At 40.1% G+C, this 17251-nt stretch overlaps 1 protein-coding gene across 2 annotated transcripts in view; it reads right to left on the bottom strand.

The window, feature by feature from the left end:
• Positions 1-17251, bottom strand: part of TMEM245 (transmembrane protein 245) — a 66170-nt gene that overhangs the window by 5605 nt on the left and 43314 nt on the right. For both annotated transcript variants that reach the window (XM_036433089.2, XM_036433087.2), the window contains exons 15-17: positions 11785-11885; positions 10054-10228; positions 8142-8336 (exon numbers count right to left, since the gene is read on the bottom strand). In XM_036433089.2, the coding sequence (XP_036288982.1) occupies positions 8142-8336; positions 10054-10228; positions 11785-11885 (471 nt within the window). The remainder of the gene's footprint in view (positions 1-8141; positions 8337-10053; positions 10229-11784; positions 11886-17251) is intronic.

The raw sequence follows: 17251 nt of genomic DNA, 5'->3' as shown, positions 1-17251 counted from the left end.
ATCCAGGCTGTATAGCGGTGGTGTGGTGCACCTATGAGGCTTTATTTGATAAATAATGTAAGAAGGAACAATGTGATGTAGTGATGTGACTACAAATTAATACAGTATAACTTGAAGACTTAGTAGCTCATCAGGACTGTAGTAGCTCATTTGCCTTTACTACATAATTTATATGGCCAAGCTAGGATTACGTCACCCAGTCAGGCCTGCATCTGTGCTGGCAGCCAACTGGCCAGGTCAGAGTTTATCAATGAACATGAGCCCAAGCACCCGCCTTAGAGGAAAAAAACTCACACCAAGGCTGGCAGAACAGCAAGGAGGGAGGCTCGGCGGGATGATGTGGAAGAGTTATACAGCCCTGGACTGCCTGCCTCTGGACTGTTTTCAACCTCTAGCTCTTTTAAGTCATCTGAGTTCTACTGACAGTGGTTTTTTTGAGTTTCTTTGTTTTGGGCTATATGAAGCTAAATCTATCTTAAAGGGCACAAGTGTGAAGCAGAAGTTCATTGCCATCCTTTTAGCTAGAAGTTACCTTGCTCCTTTACAGCAGTATCACCAATCAGGACCCCAGAAAAACATCTGAGCTCAACAAGCTAGTTTTCAAAAACAATTTTAAAGTCTTCAAGTTATACTGTATTAATTTGTAGTCACATCACTACATCACATTGTTCCTTCTTACATTATTTATCAAATAAAGCCCACTTTATTTTCATACCTTATAATCAAAAAGATTAACTTTTTCATTAGAAATAGACCTAAAATAGAATATAAGAAAAGTGTTACAAAGCTTCAGTTAATCACTCAGAGTTATGGATACAAAAGATGACAAAAAGTTGTGGTTAGATACAAATTACTTAAAAATTTGCAAAGCAGCCGAGACCGGTTTGGCTCAATGGATAGAGCGTCGGCTTGGGGACTGAGGGACCCGGGTTCGATTCCGGTCAAGGGCATGTACCTTGGCTGCGGGCATATCCCCAGTAGGGGGTGTGCAAGAGGCAGCTGATCGATGATTCTCTCTCATCGATGTTTCTAGCTCTCTATCTCTCTCCCTTCCTCTCTGTACAAAATCAATAAAATATATTTTAAAAAAAAATTTGCAAAGCAAATAATTTCGAACTTCAGGTGCAATTCACTTCCATGCCACCGCTTACCGGTACATTTTTGTCTTCCCAATTTTCAGTTCATATGCATATTTAGGAGGGTGAGCTAGAGAGGGCAGAGGTAAATTAAAGATTGACCCTTTTATGCCGGGAATACTTAAAAATCAAGAGGGGCGCAGGTAAAATGGTACAGGAAAGAGATTACATCAAGGATGCTCAATTGTCTCAAGGTTTTTTCAATGGGTGGTGCCTTAAGCCTCTGAAGCGTGCCACTAACTAGCACAGTTCTGCTTCCAAAGGAACAGTTTTGAGTAATGGGTGAGCTTCCTGGCCCTGGCTCTGGCACTTCAAAAGGGTTTGTGTGTGATGTGGCCAAAGCCACCATATTGAATATATATGCTGATGGGCCTAGGAATCAAAATGAATTGTTTCCTTAAATAACTTTAAACTCTGAGAAAAATTCCCCCAAACTACGACTTATATATACACACACTAGAGGCCCAATGCACAAAATTCGTGCAAGAGTAGGCCTCCCTTCCCCCAGCTGCCGGCACCAGCTTCCCTCTGGCACACGAGACCGGGGCTTCCCTCACATATTACGCTTTTATTATTATAGATGCTTTATACATATTACTACCTATCAATATGTCTATTAATCAAATCAGGGCTTCTCAATGGCATCACTATTGACATTGTTGGCATTATAAGATATTTAGCAGAATTCCTGTCTTTACCTACTACAGTTGTGACAATCAAAATGTCTCTAGACATTGCCAAATATCCCTTAAGGGGAGCAAAATTACCCTCTCCACAACCATTGCTCTACCTACCTATTTATTTATTTTTCACAGCGCCCCCCAAATTTGTGTTTTAACACCTGTATAGAGGCTAAGATGACTACTAAATGTCTGATGACCATCTCAGGCAGTACTCAAGTCTGGGAAACCCTGGAAAGGCTTCACAACCAATAACCAAAAACTGGCCAATACCAGACAGCATTTCCAACACCCAACCAGCTTCTAAATTCATCTCTGACATCTTTTCAAATTTCTAAGTTACCTGCAAGTCTGGATCTCTAATGAGACAATTCCTCAGACGATGAATGAAAAATCCTGCCTCAGGCAAAGAGGCATGATATAAGATTAAGACTGTGGTTGGCCTGGCGACTGCCTTCTGTTGACAAGTAAGCTTAGCCTTAATGTTGAAATTCATACCTTCTGTTCAATGCTCCCTCCAGGCCAAGAAAACCTCCAAATGCACTCAGGAGAAAGGAAATTAAATTAAGCAAGCTGAGAAAACTCAGTTACTGAGTTTTTTAAGTTACTGAGAGTTTTCCATCTCAATATTATCTCTTCTTTAGATGTTTAGGTTGGTGAAGGTGGTGTGTGTGTAAAACCTTATAGGCATAACATTGATATTAAACCACCTTCCAATTTTCTCCTGGAAAACAAACTCCATAATCTAGAGATGCAGAAATAATTTATTTAAAAAACATTTTAATTGAATTTATTTAAACTAAAATTACAAAACAAAATCAGGTCACTTGCCCTGCATCTGTCCTACCCCCTGCAACTACCAATCTGTTCTCTGTATCTATAAGTTTGGTTTTATTTTTTAAAAGGACTTATTTTTTTAATCCTCGCCTTAGGACATGCTTAGTAGAGAGAGGAAGGGGAAGAGGGAGAAAAAGAGAGAGAAAAGGAAAGAGAGGAAGAGAAAAAGAAAAGGAGAGAGAAACTGGTATCCATCCTCTGCATTCCATATGTGCCCCAACTGGTGATCAAACCCACAACCCAGGTATGTGCCCTGATAAGGAATCAAATTGGCAACCCTTCAGTGCACAGGACGACGCTCAATCAACTGAGCTACTCCAGGCGGGCGGTTCTTTTTTTAGATTCTGCATGTAAATGAAATCATAAGGGATTTGTCTTTCTCCGATTTCTTTCTGGCCTCATCAAGAGGCACGGAGCTAACTAATTTCGAGGGCTCATAAAATTGCAGCTCTCTAGATCAGGGGGGGGAAAAGAAATAAAGACTACATTGACATTATTTCTAAAAATGGTGAATGTTTTATCTAAACTACCAAATTACAGTCTTCTTTCCCAAACCATAGGATTATTATGCTCCTCAGAACCAGGGTGGTGGAACCAGCCTTGCAGGATGAGCAGGGCCAGAGGACAGCTGTGAGCATTTAGAGCTCCTTTAAGGGCAACAGACAATGTGCAGTGTGGTTTCCCATTCACAAGCCTTTGCTCATTGAAAAATGTTTGGGGAACTGCTTCCCCTAAAATTTCAATGTGATTTTTAGGAAGATTCAGTTTTATGTAAATCTTTAAATCTTTTCTGATTTAATAACTCAAGAGCTGTTGACTTTTGGCCTCCCAGAGAAACAGATAAACTTTGAACATTTGAAAATAAAAAACTAATGAAGAGCATTAAGTGACAAATTTAACTTCCATTGGCTGGACATAGCTGAGTGTGTATTTCCTAAACCCTCCCCAGCAGACAAGTACAAAACCCGTGATCACTTTTATATCACATCATCACTATTACACATACCTTCTCTTCTAACAGATATGGAATAAACTTCTAAGGCTGAGATTTACTATGTACCGTCTGTCTTTTTCAACCTCAAGGTTACATTGCAATATTCTTTTTTTTTTATCAAATCTTCTCTTGGTTTCACTAACTTATTAACTCATCACATTTTCACTAAGCACTTTCTATGTGCCAAACACCATGCCAGGAATGGTAAGAGTGGTAAAGGAGTTAGACACAGCTTCGACTTTCAGAAAGCTTTCCAACAGGTGAGAGAGACAATTAACGAAGCGCACATGTATACACTGTGTATTAAGTCCCAATAGAAGGAGTACAACATGCTATTGGGACACACAGCAGTGACATCTTACCTAGTCTAATGAGTCCCAGCAATGCTTTTCATTAAAAAGGCAGTTTAAGTATAGACCATGATACTGGATTTGGCTAGAAAGGGGTAGCATTCTATACAGAGGGGAAAACAAGTGTAAAGATGACACTGACCTCAGGGAACTAAAACAAGTTCAAGATGGCTAGAAAATAAAACGTAAGGCGGGCAGCAGAGAAAGGAGTCTGCAGAGACAGACAGAAAGAAGCCATGAAAAGTTTCCATTTTATCTTGAAGGCCATATAAAGCCACGGTGGGAATTTTAAGTACAGAGGAGCATAGCATTTACGCTTCAGAAAAACCAGAGAGGCTTTGTGGGGGTGCAAAAATAACTTTCCTCGTGTTAGCTGATATTAACGGGAGCAGAGGGAAGCCAACATTGTTGAGAACATCAGCTGAGGAGCTGAATGAGATAATAAGCCTGCTTCACTAGGAAATTGCAGCATTCATAGGCTCCCCAGGGAACCTCTGCATCCTACACCCTGGGACCTAATCCCTAGTTTCCAGGGAAGGGGGAAGAATAAGAAGAGCAGGAGACATTCCTCTGCTGGGGACAGGCACAGAAGCCAGGTGGCACGGCGGAGGTGCTCCTACTTTGAGGCATGCTCAGTAGGAACTAAGATGGTGATCACAAGGCAGCAGAGCCCAGCCTGGGAAAAGGACTGGACTGGATAAGGGACACAGCACCCCAGAAGATCTAGAAAATGGATAGGGTAGGGGGAGGGCCCAGTGCCAACCCAAGAAAGACTGGGAAGTGGATTGGTTATTCTAAAAGGGTGCCTGGTCCTTCCCACGCCCGAAATAATATAATCAACCTAACAAGGGCATGTGGGATCTCTCTCTCTCTCCTTCCTTCTCTCTTCCCCCCTACCCTCCCCAACATACACTCGCCCTATTTACACGTTCTCTCTTCATAACAGCCATGAAGCCCTATCAGCCACCTGTGGCCCCACAGCCACGGACTCCAAGCACCAGCCAGGGCACAGCTGGGAACAGAAGCTAACCCAGGAGGATGAGGACGGCACGGAACCAACAGCACAGAGGAAGCACCTCCCCCTGGAGGCTGGCTTTTGCTCTGAGCCCGATGAAGACAAGGCTGGACTTGTTTCACAAGGTTTTTGCTTCTACAATAAATCCTACCACTACCCCTGACCCTCCCATATGTGGGCACCCAGAAAGCTTTCCTTTCTGAGTCCATGAGAGGACCCCATTTCCACTGGCAACACTCCCTCCTCTAAATTCTTCTAACTGCACTAACAATCAAATTAATATAAGAAAGAGCAACAGGAACCATGTCTACAATTTATTACAGGTGTACGCTTGGAGTGTCATAAGATATATGAGATCCAAAGATACACAGGACACCTGAGGATTACATGCCACTCTGGACAAAGGAGGGGAGGCAGGGGTTTGGGATTTCAAAGGAAACGCAGGCAATTCATAGGGAGCTGAGAGGGGGCAAACCCCTGGTAACCAATTCCTGCTGGGCCACCCGGAGACAGTGTGGCTCAGAAGGAGACTCAACACACAGGCTTTGCTAACTGTCTGCCTGTCTGCCACATTTAGTGTGTAATAAGATGCTAAGGTGATGTTCCTTTCCTTCAAGCAGGTTTTTCTATCAGAATTCCTTTAGATTGGTAAGGAGGGAAAAGTCAAAGGTTCTTTCTGAGTCTTCTGTTTCTTAACAACTAGCTTAAAATCATATCCCAAAAGGTCTATTTTGGGTGGTAAACTTTAGTCTCCCTTAGCCACACTATGGAAAGTAGACCATATGGGGAGCCAGACTAGAGAGGCCGGGGCTGGAGAAAAGGCCCCTGAGGGTAACCCCAGCGCTGGATCACCCCACAGGGAACACAGAGGGCTGCACAGATTCAAGAAATGTGCCAGCAACAGAGTCAAAGGAGAGGCAACAGTCAGCAGAGGTTGAGTCCAGTAGCTCCCTAGTAACCAGATTTCTCTCTTCCCCCCTCATTATACCAAACTAAGATGATGGAAAGTACATACCAACTGAAATTCTGAGGTTTAATGTAAAGGTCTGCAGGAGCTGTAATGTTGTGTGTTTTTTTAAATATATTTTTATCAATTTCAGAGAGGAAGGGAGAGGGAGATAGAAATGGAAATATTAATGATGAGAGAGAATCATCGGTAGGCTGCCTCCTGCACACCCCCCAGTGGGGATAGAGCCCACAACTGGAGCATGAGCCCTTGACTGGAATCAAACCCGGGACCCTCTAGTCCGCAGGCCAACGCCCTATCCACTGAGCCAAACTAGTTAGGGCAGGCGCTGTAAAGTTTTTGAAGAACATCTTTATATCTCATTTTTCACAAACATGAAAAACAGAAACAAAACAACTCTTCAAAACAGCAATGAGTCAGTAATCATTCTTCCCTAGAGAAAGACAAAGCTGAGCTCCTAAAGGACCACATTCGATCGTCACCTCTGGGAGGGTCAGGTGTGACAGAAGGCAATGGAAAACGATGCCGAGAACAGCATTCCTGGAAGTGTCTGGGGTAGTCTCCTGCTTCCTCCTTACAGGGTTTTCTGAGCTTGGATACTCAGGGATTGCTGCTCAGCCTTTGGTAGGAGTGAAATACGTACATCAAATCAAGTCTGATTGTCCTGTCCAAGTATCAAGAAAGCACTCCAAGCCATATGATTGCAGGAGTGTTTTTATCCTTTCAAACAGCCCCACTGTTACAGAGAAGAGAAAGGGATAGGTTCTGATTATGACTTAATCAGCCCATTGGTCGGAAGCCCAATGCTGCGCGACATAAACCACAGCACATGCTGCTGCATTCACACTAAAGGGAGGGAAGTATATACGACTTCTTAGTTTATACTCATTAAAAAAACCACTTTCCTACATCTCTCCTTAGCTGGACAGTTGGTCATCCGTCTGCAGACAGATGGCAGTACATAGAAAGTCTTCAAATGGGTCTTTTCAGTCCCCGGTGCCTGCATCTGCAGCTAGAAGGTAAGTCTGCCTAATGAAATGCAACCACCCACCTGCTGTTATCACACAGTAACATCAATTCCCAGGAGAAGCCAAATGTTCCATAGCTCATGCCTCAGTAGAGACTATTCCTTCACAGCCCATTCGTTCCTTCCACTAGGAAGTGAACACATTCCAAGTACAAAACACTGTGAACAGGTGCTGTGGATACATCAGTTACTAAAACTGACATGGCCCCTGCAATGGCAGCAACCACAGTCCAGTGGGAAAAGAAAAGTAATTGAGTGAATGCTTATATCTTGAACATGCCATCAACCTAGGTAAAAGATTAGAAGACCTTTCTCTGAGGAATTTACTGGCCCAAAAAGGGAACCGCAAAGCACTGTCACCAAAGGCTGCACAAGGCAATGGCCCTACCAGATTTATTATGGTAACATACTTAACCCCCTCACAGCTCTTGAGTGAGTGTCACACTCTTAATATGAGCCAAGAGCCCAAAATATCTGGTCTTTGATATCATGTTTGTGTTAATACTATAAAAATGAAGAGCTTTTATAGATATAACTAAGGTCTCTAATCAGTTGGCTTTAATCAGAAGTATGACGGGTGGGGCAGGCTTAATAAGGTGAGCTCTTTAAAAGGTTTTTAGCAGAGACAGAAGTCAGAAAAACACTCTCCAGCTGGCTTTGAGGAAGCAAACATCCCTGTATGAATGGCTGGAGAAATAGCCTACAGGAGCTGCACGCCTCAGTTCCACAAGTGCAAGGAAATAATTCTGCCAATAATAAACGAGCTTGGTAGAAGACCCCAATCCACCCATAAAAACCCCAGCTGCAGCTGGCCCCTTGACTGTGGCCTTGTCAGACTCCAGGCAGAAGACCAGCTGAATTGTGCCTCGACTCCTGACCCGTGGGGACGACTATAATAAACGTATGCTGCTTAAAATCACTAAATTAGTGGTAATTTGTTATGGATTATAGAAAATTTTATTTACATAAATAATACCTCAATAAACCAGACTGAAAAAAAATAAATAAAACAGCAGACATGGAAATCTCTATGGCAGTTTTAGAAGATAAATCACCAGAGTGCAGGTGCTGAAACACCTCTATCCTGCCAGGCCACTCGGGTCAAGAAGGCAGAGATGATCCCGCTTGAACTCACCGCTGACTCTGAGCAGGCCACGGAGTCTGGTTTGCCATGGGCACGGAGTTTGTGGGACTCACTAGCATGGCACTGTAGATGTTGGAAGCGACCACAAGGATGCAGAGAAGTATGGGCCCGATGATTGCTCCTTCCAGGCCCAGGTAGTATGCTCCGCCAGCCACGGCCAGGCCTGTCAGGTAAGGATGGCCGCCTCTGGAGAGAAGAGCACACAGACTGGCTCATGGCTTCTGACAAACACAAACCCTGGAGTAAATCTGTATCACATTCTCTAACACAACAGTCATTCTCCAATACGCCAGGCCTTTGACTACTAGTATATTACCGCTCTCTTCAGATCGTCTCAATGTGGATAACTGAACACTGTAATAGCATTGAGACGAAAGAATTTTCTTGTCTACATAACATGTCTGACCTCTGCCTTTCATATAGGTCCAGCAACTGGAGGAGTGAAGTCAGTAATGTTAACAGGTAGGAACCTTGCACGCATTACGTGGCTGCCTGAAGTGGGTTAATGCCTGCTTGCGATTGGTTATATCAGTCACCTGCTAAGTTTACCTCCATGAAGAACAATTAAGCGAGCCCAATTTAGTAATTAATTAATCGTGTTTTTTAAAAGATGATGACAATATAAGAGCCTCCCTGTTATCATAGGTTAGACTTCTGGCAACTCCCAAAAGTATAGTTTTTAGTGTAGGTACTACTAAAAAACCTCATGAGGAAAAGATCTGTTGGAAAACCCAAGATTTTTATTTCACAAGAGAGTCATAATTGACCTCCAGCATATCACAATATCTCTGACATAAATGGAACAAAATGACAGATTCTAGCAGCACAGCACAATGATAAGGATAACAAGGGCCGCTGCCATGAGGGGAACTGGAAAAAGGTATGTTGTTTCTAGTTTTTAAACACACATAACTGTAACAATTTAGTGAGGGGCAAATAGCTATATACCCTAGAACAGTGGTTCTCAACCTTTCTAATGCCGTGATCCTTTAATACAGTTCCTCATGTTGTGGTGACCCCCAACCATAAAATTATTTTTGTTGCTACACCATAACTGTAATTTTGCTACTGTTAATGAATCGTAACATAAATATTTTTGTAAATAACTTGTCCTTATATAATTTCAAATTAGCTGAAGGGTGTACTCTTCAGACCACATCTATCCTTATTGTGATGATGAGTTTTACTGAAAGAAAACTTACTATTAGTACGATAGTCTCAGTAGGCTGTATCCTGAATTTAAGAAGCTGATTAAAATTCAACATCTGGTGGCATCCCAGATTCTAATAAACAATGTGAATCTGAATATATAACTAAATGAACATCATCAGCAAAAGAGCAACACAGCAGAACCTAAAATATCAAAATCTATTACACACACACACACACATACACACACACTTACTTTGATATTATGTGGCTCAAGTTTTAAATTTAACCTGTCCCCATCAAACAACCATACTATCTAACATCTTAAATAAGAGAGCTGTTTGTCAAATATTTAGCTTGAGATTTGGTTTTACGTGGAAATCACCATACAACTTAATAATGTCTTTTCTCCAAAAGCAAAGACTTTCTGAAAATAATCACAAACTTGTTACTTTGAATATTTAATGTACATTTAGTAATATGTTTCTTAGGTTAAATTGTTCACATTTTTGTTTTAACTCGGGGTGTTTTTTATTATAAATTATACTTACAAAATACCAAAATACCTTGCAAACAATATTAATTATATTAAATTAAATTCTGATTACATAGTGGAGAACACAGACGGTCACTTCATTAAAAACTCCCACCCCCTGCCCTTTCTCCCATCTCCAAAAGAAATATAAAAACTCTCCTTTAAAAATGCCACAGAAATCCCTGGTCATGATACCTGGAAGTGCTATAGGATACTTACCCCGAAATATCAGAATAGATGGCAGTATCTACAAAGTATGTTGGCAAGAGATGAAAAACCAGCAGTAAGACGGCTTTGCATCCTAGGCCTTGTGTAAGCCACAGGTCTAGAACTGCAGGGATTGCTGCCCAGTATGTCCCCAGAAATGGTACTGCTCCAAGGATGGCTGCTAAAGCTGGTAAGAGATTAATTAAGAAATGCAACTGAACATCATCAGCAAAACAGCAACACAGCAGAACCTGAACACTAACTCCTCCCATTTGAAAATTTCCACCAAAACAAGTTAAACAGCAACTCAAAATTTCAGGGAAAGCTATGTCCTTGTTTAACTAAGTTTGCTAGTTAAATGGTCTGAAATCTTAAAACTTGATATTGAAAATCTTTCTAAAATGTGTGTCTACTTCATAAATCTATTTTTTAGCTACTAAATTTCTGTATCTTGTGGTTATTTTGAACCAATGGCTAGTTAATATACACTCCTATAACATCACTATAGAACATTGGTCAAAATTGGTACTGAGTCCAAAGCCAAATCAGTTTCTATAGCTCAGATATGAGTATTAGTCTTTACCTTGATTCTAATAAAAAAGAAAAAAAGAAATGTAATTTAAAAATAACACCCAGCTTGTTGAGGATCTTACTGAAGCTTGTCTCCTTCCAGAACATCACATTAAAGCACTCCACAGAGCCGAAACTGGTTTGGCTCAATGGATAGAACGTCGGCTTGGGGACTGAAGGGACCTAGGTTCGATTCCAGTCAAGGGCATATACCTTGGTTGTGGGCATATCCCCAGTAGGGGGTGTGCAAGAGGCAGCTGATCGATGACTCTCTCTCATTGATGTTTTTAACTCTCTATCTCTCTCCCTTCCTCTCTGTACAAAATCAATAAAATATATTTAAAAAAAAAAAAAAAGATTTATCAAGCACTCTACAGAGACATGGGTTCTCCAGATTAAAAGTCAAGAAGACGTGGATTCCAATTCTGGTCCTAACCATGAACCAGCCCTGTGACTTGGAAAACTTTGGTTTCCCATCTATATAGGGCTTCATGAACAACCTCCATGTGCTGTCAGAGGATGGCTATGTGAAAAACAAAGTAGGGAACAACCTGAATGAACTTGGGAATGTAAAGGAGGATGGGAGCACAGACCCAAGTAGAAAAAACTGATGGTAGAGGCAAATGTGGAGGGCAGATATATTTAGGAAGACAAGCAGCCACCAAAATAAAGGTAGAAAAAGTGGAAGGAGAGGAGCAGAGATAACATAGAAAAGTAAAAGATGGTCACTAAACCATCCTGGTGCGTATGGAATGTGGGTATTATCAGAACAGACCTCAAGAGGTGTGGGGACAGTTTGCGGGCCTTTAGAAGCATTCATCTTGCCCAAAGGACAATCTCCTTCATGGGGCAAAGCTTTTTGACCAACTCACTGCTTCCTGCCAATCAGTTCAGTTCAAACACTTATTGAGTGCCAATTATGGTTGGTGATAAGATATTCATTCATTCAACCAATAGTACACAGTGCTTCCTATGTGCTGGGTATTATTCTAGCTACTGGGGATACAGCAATAAATTAACATGACAAATTGTATTTCTGTTCCTAATTTGGACTAGATTCGATCTCAAAATTTTAGTATTTTCAATTTGGGGAATATGACACTTCCCAATGTATGCAAAATGGCTTAACTTTTCTTAAGTAGAGGGCAGTGAAAGTTATGACACAGTCGTTACCTGATGGTATGAAGACAATATTGATGCCAAATATAGTGTGAGTCAGCCAGGTATACAATCCATAGAAGCCAGCCATTTTGAGGGAAGCATCAAACACCCCTCTAGAAGGCCCAAAGATAAAAAAGGAAAGTAAATAAACATAGTATATTGTGATTCAGAAAAATCACTATTTCTAGGCTGCTAGGCTTCGGGTTACAAATCTGTTAACAGCTTCAATTTTTCCAATGCCTGAGAATGCTGTTTTCATTCTAACGAAGCATAAAGACTTCTTTTAAAACCCAGAAATGTTTTCTAAACTACTCTTTACATTTCTTTCTGATGAAAAGATAAGTGGACTAAAACACCTTTGAATACCCTAGACACTGAGATAATGAATCAACTTTTCACTTCTAAAGCAGACCTTTTACTGCCAAAACAGGTGAAAGAAAATTGAGTGTGAACATCTATTTCTGAGGATGCAGTTAAACTCTAAGAGCTCTAGGCCGTGAGCACTCTCCCCTTTGGGAAGAGCAAGGGAGGGATAACAGAACTTGTACTTAGCAGCCTTCCTTCTGTTAACAAAATTCCCCACATTTCTTCAACTATTCAACCAAGCCCACAAAGTAACTTCTGCAGATGCTAACTATCAAAGAATGCGTGTCATTGGGAGAGAACTTATGAAAGAAAGAAAAAAAAAAAAGAGTAAAAAGAAAACCAAACATATTAACTCCAAAGTAAAGTCAGAGACAAAAATACAAGAGATGGGGGGCAATGGGAGGTAAAGGACACATGTGTAATACCTTAGTCAATAGAGAAAAATAAAATAAATAAAACCTCCCAAAGACATATGCCCTAAAAAAATAAAATATCTATCTATCTATCTATCTATCTATCTATCTATCTATCTATCTATCAAAAACCCATGGTCCTAAAGCTATAAGGACCAAAGACTGGGGCTGGTGGGCAGGGCTGTGAGCATGGCAGGGCAGCGGGTGGGGCTGGGCGATTTTGTGCGCTGGGTTTCTAATACATATATATATGGGGTAAAAACAGATGCACATATTCGGTGATTAGTAGGAATGAAGTACAAAAAAAGGGCAGCCTCAGGCACTCCATTTGTGCTTTTCAAGTGGAAAATTATTAAGACAGTACTGTGTAAGGAGCAGCAAATTTTAAGTTATCGCAAGGCATCACAAAATTACAAAAACCAGGATTCTGGAGGGCATGGGAGAGGAACGCTCACATACTCATGAGAAGGAAAAGCTCTCTGCAATGGAAAAAGCAGAGGCTGGCGCAGCAAAGATGGCACTGAACCCATGAAAGGAAAGCTTTTCCAAAGTAGCCCAAGAGGTTTCCTGTCAGAGCAGTCAAGCTCTGGGACCTCCTGATTCAGTCACTTAATAGGGTTTGGAGACACGGATTTGACAGTGGCTCCCCAAATGTGAAACCTGACCAGCAGCTTTCACTCAAGAAGTTCTTAAAAGTGCCATGTGACCTCTGACAATAAGTTCACAGATTAAAGTGGTGTCAAAAAGACGAAAAGGAGTGGAGATGGCCCACAGGAAATATAAAAAATGTAAGTAGTAACTGAATAGAGGAGACAGAGGAAAAGGAAAATGGCAAAGGGAAAGAATTGGCAGTGTCTCAAAGACATGGAGAAGCCCAGCATGGAGGGGCCATGGAAGAAAAGGGAACACATTTAGTTTGGGCAATGGTAAGGAAAAAAAGGAAGATGAGGTAGCTGGAAATAAGAGACGAGGCCTAAGAGAGATACGCCAGAATGGGTTACTCACAGAAACCGATAAGCTATCCGGAGGGGAAAGCCTGGAGAAAATGGGGCAATGGGACCAGAGACAAATAAACTCCCGCCAGAGATAACGAAATCGTTTCTGGAGTAGGAAGAAAATCGCTGCAGTGTGATTTTTTTTCCCCAGAGACCAAGGGAAAAAGCAGCTTTTGAAAAGGAGGGGATAATAACAGACCAAATACCACAGAAAAATTAATGAGAATTAAGTCTAAGAAAAAAAGTACAGAATTTGACTAGAATGGGGGGGGGGGAGGAGTTGATGAGAAAAGATATAGATGTAGTACTTCCATCAACCTTACGTTATTTAAGAAATGTTAAGCCAAAAATAAGTTGACATCACAGGTACAGTAGAATATCACAACTGAATCATCTGTTAGGGTGGCAAAGAGGCAACACTCAATGCAAAAAGTACCGCTGGCAGGAAACAGCACGGTCCTCTTTTCTGTCTTTGAGGATATTGATCACGATTTTCTCACTAAGGCACTATTTAAGGAGTTTTGTGGACCCTAAATACATTAGATATTGTTTGCAGTTACTAAATATATTCATGCAACTCAATGAGGGAGGAAAAGACAACGTATTCCCCCCTATCGTATTACTTACGATCTGGTACACAAGCTTTATAAAACAGCAGAGGAAAATCCTCTAACCATTTACTAAGAACATTTTGACGCCCTCAAATTCCTAGCCGTTTTTCTTCTCTCTTTTTTCTGTCTCAACTTGATTGAACTATAATTTATAACAGTAAAACTCACCAATTCTAAGTACATAATTCAGTAAATTATGACAAATGTAAACAGTTTCATAACCACTGCTGCAGTCAAGATATAAAACATTTCTATCACCCCCAAAAGTTCCCTCACACCTTTTCATAGTCAATCCCTCCCTAAACCTGGATCTCTGAAAGCCACTGGATATGCTTTCTGTCACTACAGTTTTGCCTTCTCTACAGGAGAGTCAGGGAAGGAGACATGAGGACAGAAGTCGGAGAGAAAAAGAGATTGGAAGATGCTAAGAAAAAAATTAAAAAGGGATTGTTTCAATTATATAGGCAAATAGCAAACATTTGTATCTAAACACCAGTTCTATTATAAGCATATTAAAATAAATTTAGTAATTTTTAAAGCAACACAATGAAAAACTAAATATAAGACAAAGTTTTTTTAAGGTCATTTTCCTTGGAAACTTAAAAAAGTAAATGGTTAGGTTTATTAGAACAATCTTTAACCAAGTAGGTTAAATAAACAGTATATTTAATGATTTGGTTATTTTTTAAGAACTCTAGCTAATTTAATTTCCCAATTCTCCATAAGAAAGTCTATGTCTCTATTCCAATATTAGGAGAGAGATCTCTTCAAATAAATGAAAATACATTTTCTAACAGCTTTAAGTTTTCCCTTACACATTTCAAATAAAGGTTTATAACCTTAAATCATGAGTATTTCTTTCCAATGAAAATACATTTTGCTCCACATAAAAAATGGAAGTACTGATTTACCGAATGATCAACACTGATTTTTTTTAAAAAACCCAAACACTTTTAATCCTCCAAAATTGGGGGAAAGACATGAGAAGCGTGTTCACTTTCCAAATGAAAACCTCACAATACAAACATCCTCCCCACTAAAAGCTGCAATCCCACAAGCAAGAGCCATACCCGTGTGCATGCACTCATGTGAAAATATCACACACACTAAATTGCACTGAGGCCGTGAAACATGCAACTTAGTAATGTGCAATATCTCCACCAGAGCAAGCAGAATGGGAGCATCAGGGAAGAAGGGTATGATGCAAACATTCTTGACACAACATGCTCTAAGAAGAGGAAAATGGTTTGGGAATGAAGGATGCATGCCACTAACTCAAAACTTCATGAAATGAAAACCCAACCACAAATGCATTTAATTTAGAATGCTTATTCAGAATTGTGAGTGACAATTAAGGTTCAAAAATTCAATGAGACAGTGATTATAAAGTAACCACATATTTCAAAAGGCAAAGCCTGAAGAACAAAGACATGTTCACTGTCTGGTCATGCAATTAACTCCCAATTCCAATTCCATCTTTAACTTACTAATGGACCCCATAAAATGAGTTTAATGAGTGGCTTAACTGCAGCATCAATGATGACTAATGATTGATGCTTATAAAGTCTGTTAATCACTGGTAATTTGCAGACTAAACTACACTCTCAGGACACTATAATACTATTTCATTATCATCTGTACAATATTTTTCCTCTTGAAATGTTTCTCTATGAAGAGCTATGTTCCATCTTGAAGACAATCCTTCAGAACGCAAAGTTTGACAGAAGCTCTTAGACCTAGAACCCACTGCCTTCATATACATGAGAAGGATCTTCAGAGGCATCTATGTAAAACCCATACATTTTTCTTTAAGTCTTGAGTTTGACCCAGAAAAAAAAATAGACCAAAAGCACTTAAGACTGCTAAAAGTCATCCTGAATTGCAACCTTTAATTTATATAATCTGATATAGCTGTGGTTAGAAAAATGGCCCAGGCTGTAATAAGCTCTCTAGTTTTGTACCATTATCTTCAGACTCACAAAAACCTATCAGTTTTGAGACCATTAGGATGGTACTAAGGATTGTTTAAAAAAATTTTTTTTTTGGCCAAAGCTGGTTTGGCTCAGTGGATAGAGCATTGGTCTGTGAACTGAGGGGTCCCAGGTTCGATTCCAGTCAAGGGCATGTACATTGGTTGCGGGCACATACCCGGTAGGGAGTGTGCAGGAGGCAGCTGGTCGATGTTACTCTTGCATCGATGTTTCTAGCTCTCTATCCCTCTCCCTTCCTCTCTTTAAAAAAAATCAATAAAAAATAGGAAAAAAAATTCTGTATTAAAAATAATATGATAAAATGAATGGGTTTTATCCAAGTATACTTTGGAACCAAGACATGGGCTAATGTTAGAGTGCATAATTAGTGTGTGCAAACTCAAGTCGACAAGGCAAATCTAATTTGTATAAAGACACTGTTTTCCTTATATCTCTGAAGATGACTGAACTCTTCTAATCTTAAATTCCCTGTAGAGCTAAAGACTTGAATTTTCAGCCATCAGCTTTATGTGTCCATATGAATAGTCTCAACAGAACCACTAAGTTAACTCATGAACTTCCCAACCAGCTCCTCCTGGAATACCAGAAGGATTATGTGTTTTCATTATCCTGGCACAAAACATAGCTCTGCTTATCAATTACAAGCAACCATGACATTAGAGTATTAAATATAAAGCAAAAGATAACTTGGTTTTCATAACAAAGGATAACTTGATTTTCATGAGAGAGAGAAAAAAACAAACAAATGGTGACTCAATGACCCACATTCATAGGATGGTTAGTAAGTGTTCACTAAGAAAGTAGAACAAGGGAAAATTCAAAAGCTGAGATTGAAAGATAGAAAAGCTTTTGTGAGAATAAGAGTCAGTGCTAATAAAGACTACTTTAGGAAAATAAGCTATTATATTTCTTGAAGTTCTCTATGGACAAGGTAGATATTTTTTTGGTAAATCTTGGCTTAAGTCAACTGACTAGAGGATTCTGCGACTCTTTGAGATGGTGGACTGACTAGCTTTATTGTACTGAGAAGACAGAAGATTATTTTCCTTTTTTGGTAAAAAATTTTTTGGCAGATAAATGGCACTTAGATAAACTCAAGTTAA

This window comes from Pipistrellus kuhlii, unplaced genomic scaffold (assembly GCF_014108245.1).
Source record: "Pipistrellus kuhlii isolate mPipKuh1 unplaced genomic scaffold, mPipKuh1.p scaffold_m20_p_12, whole genome shotgun sequence".
NCBI classification, from domain to species: Eukaryota; Metazoa; Chordata; class Mammalia; order Chiroptera; family Vespertilionidae; genus Pipistrellus; species Pipistrellus kuhlii.
Note: the sequence above shows the minus strand (reverse complement) of the source record. Positions and strands in the feature narration are given on the sequence as shown.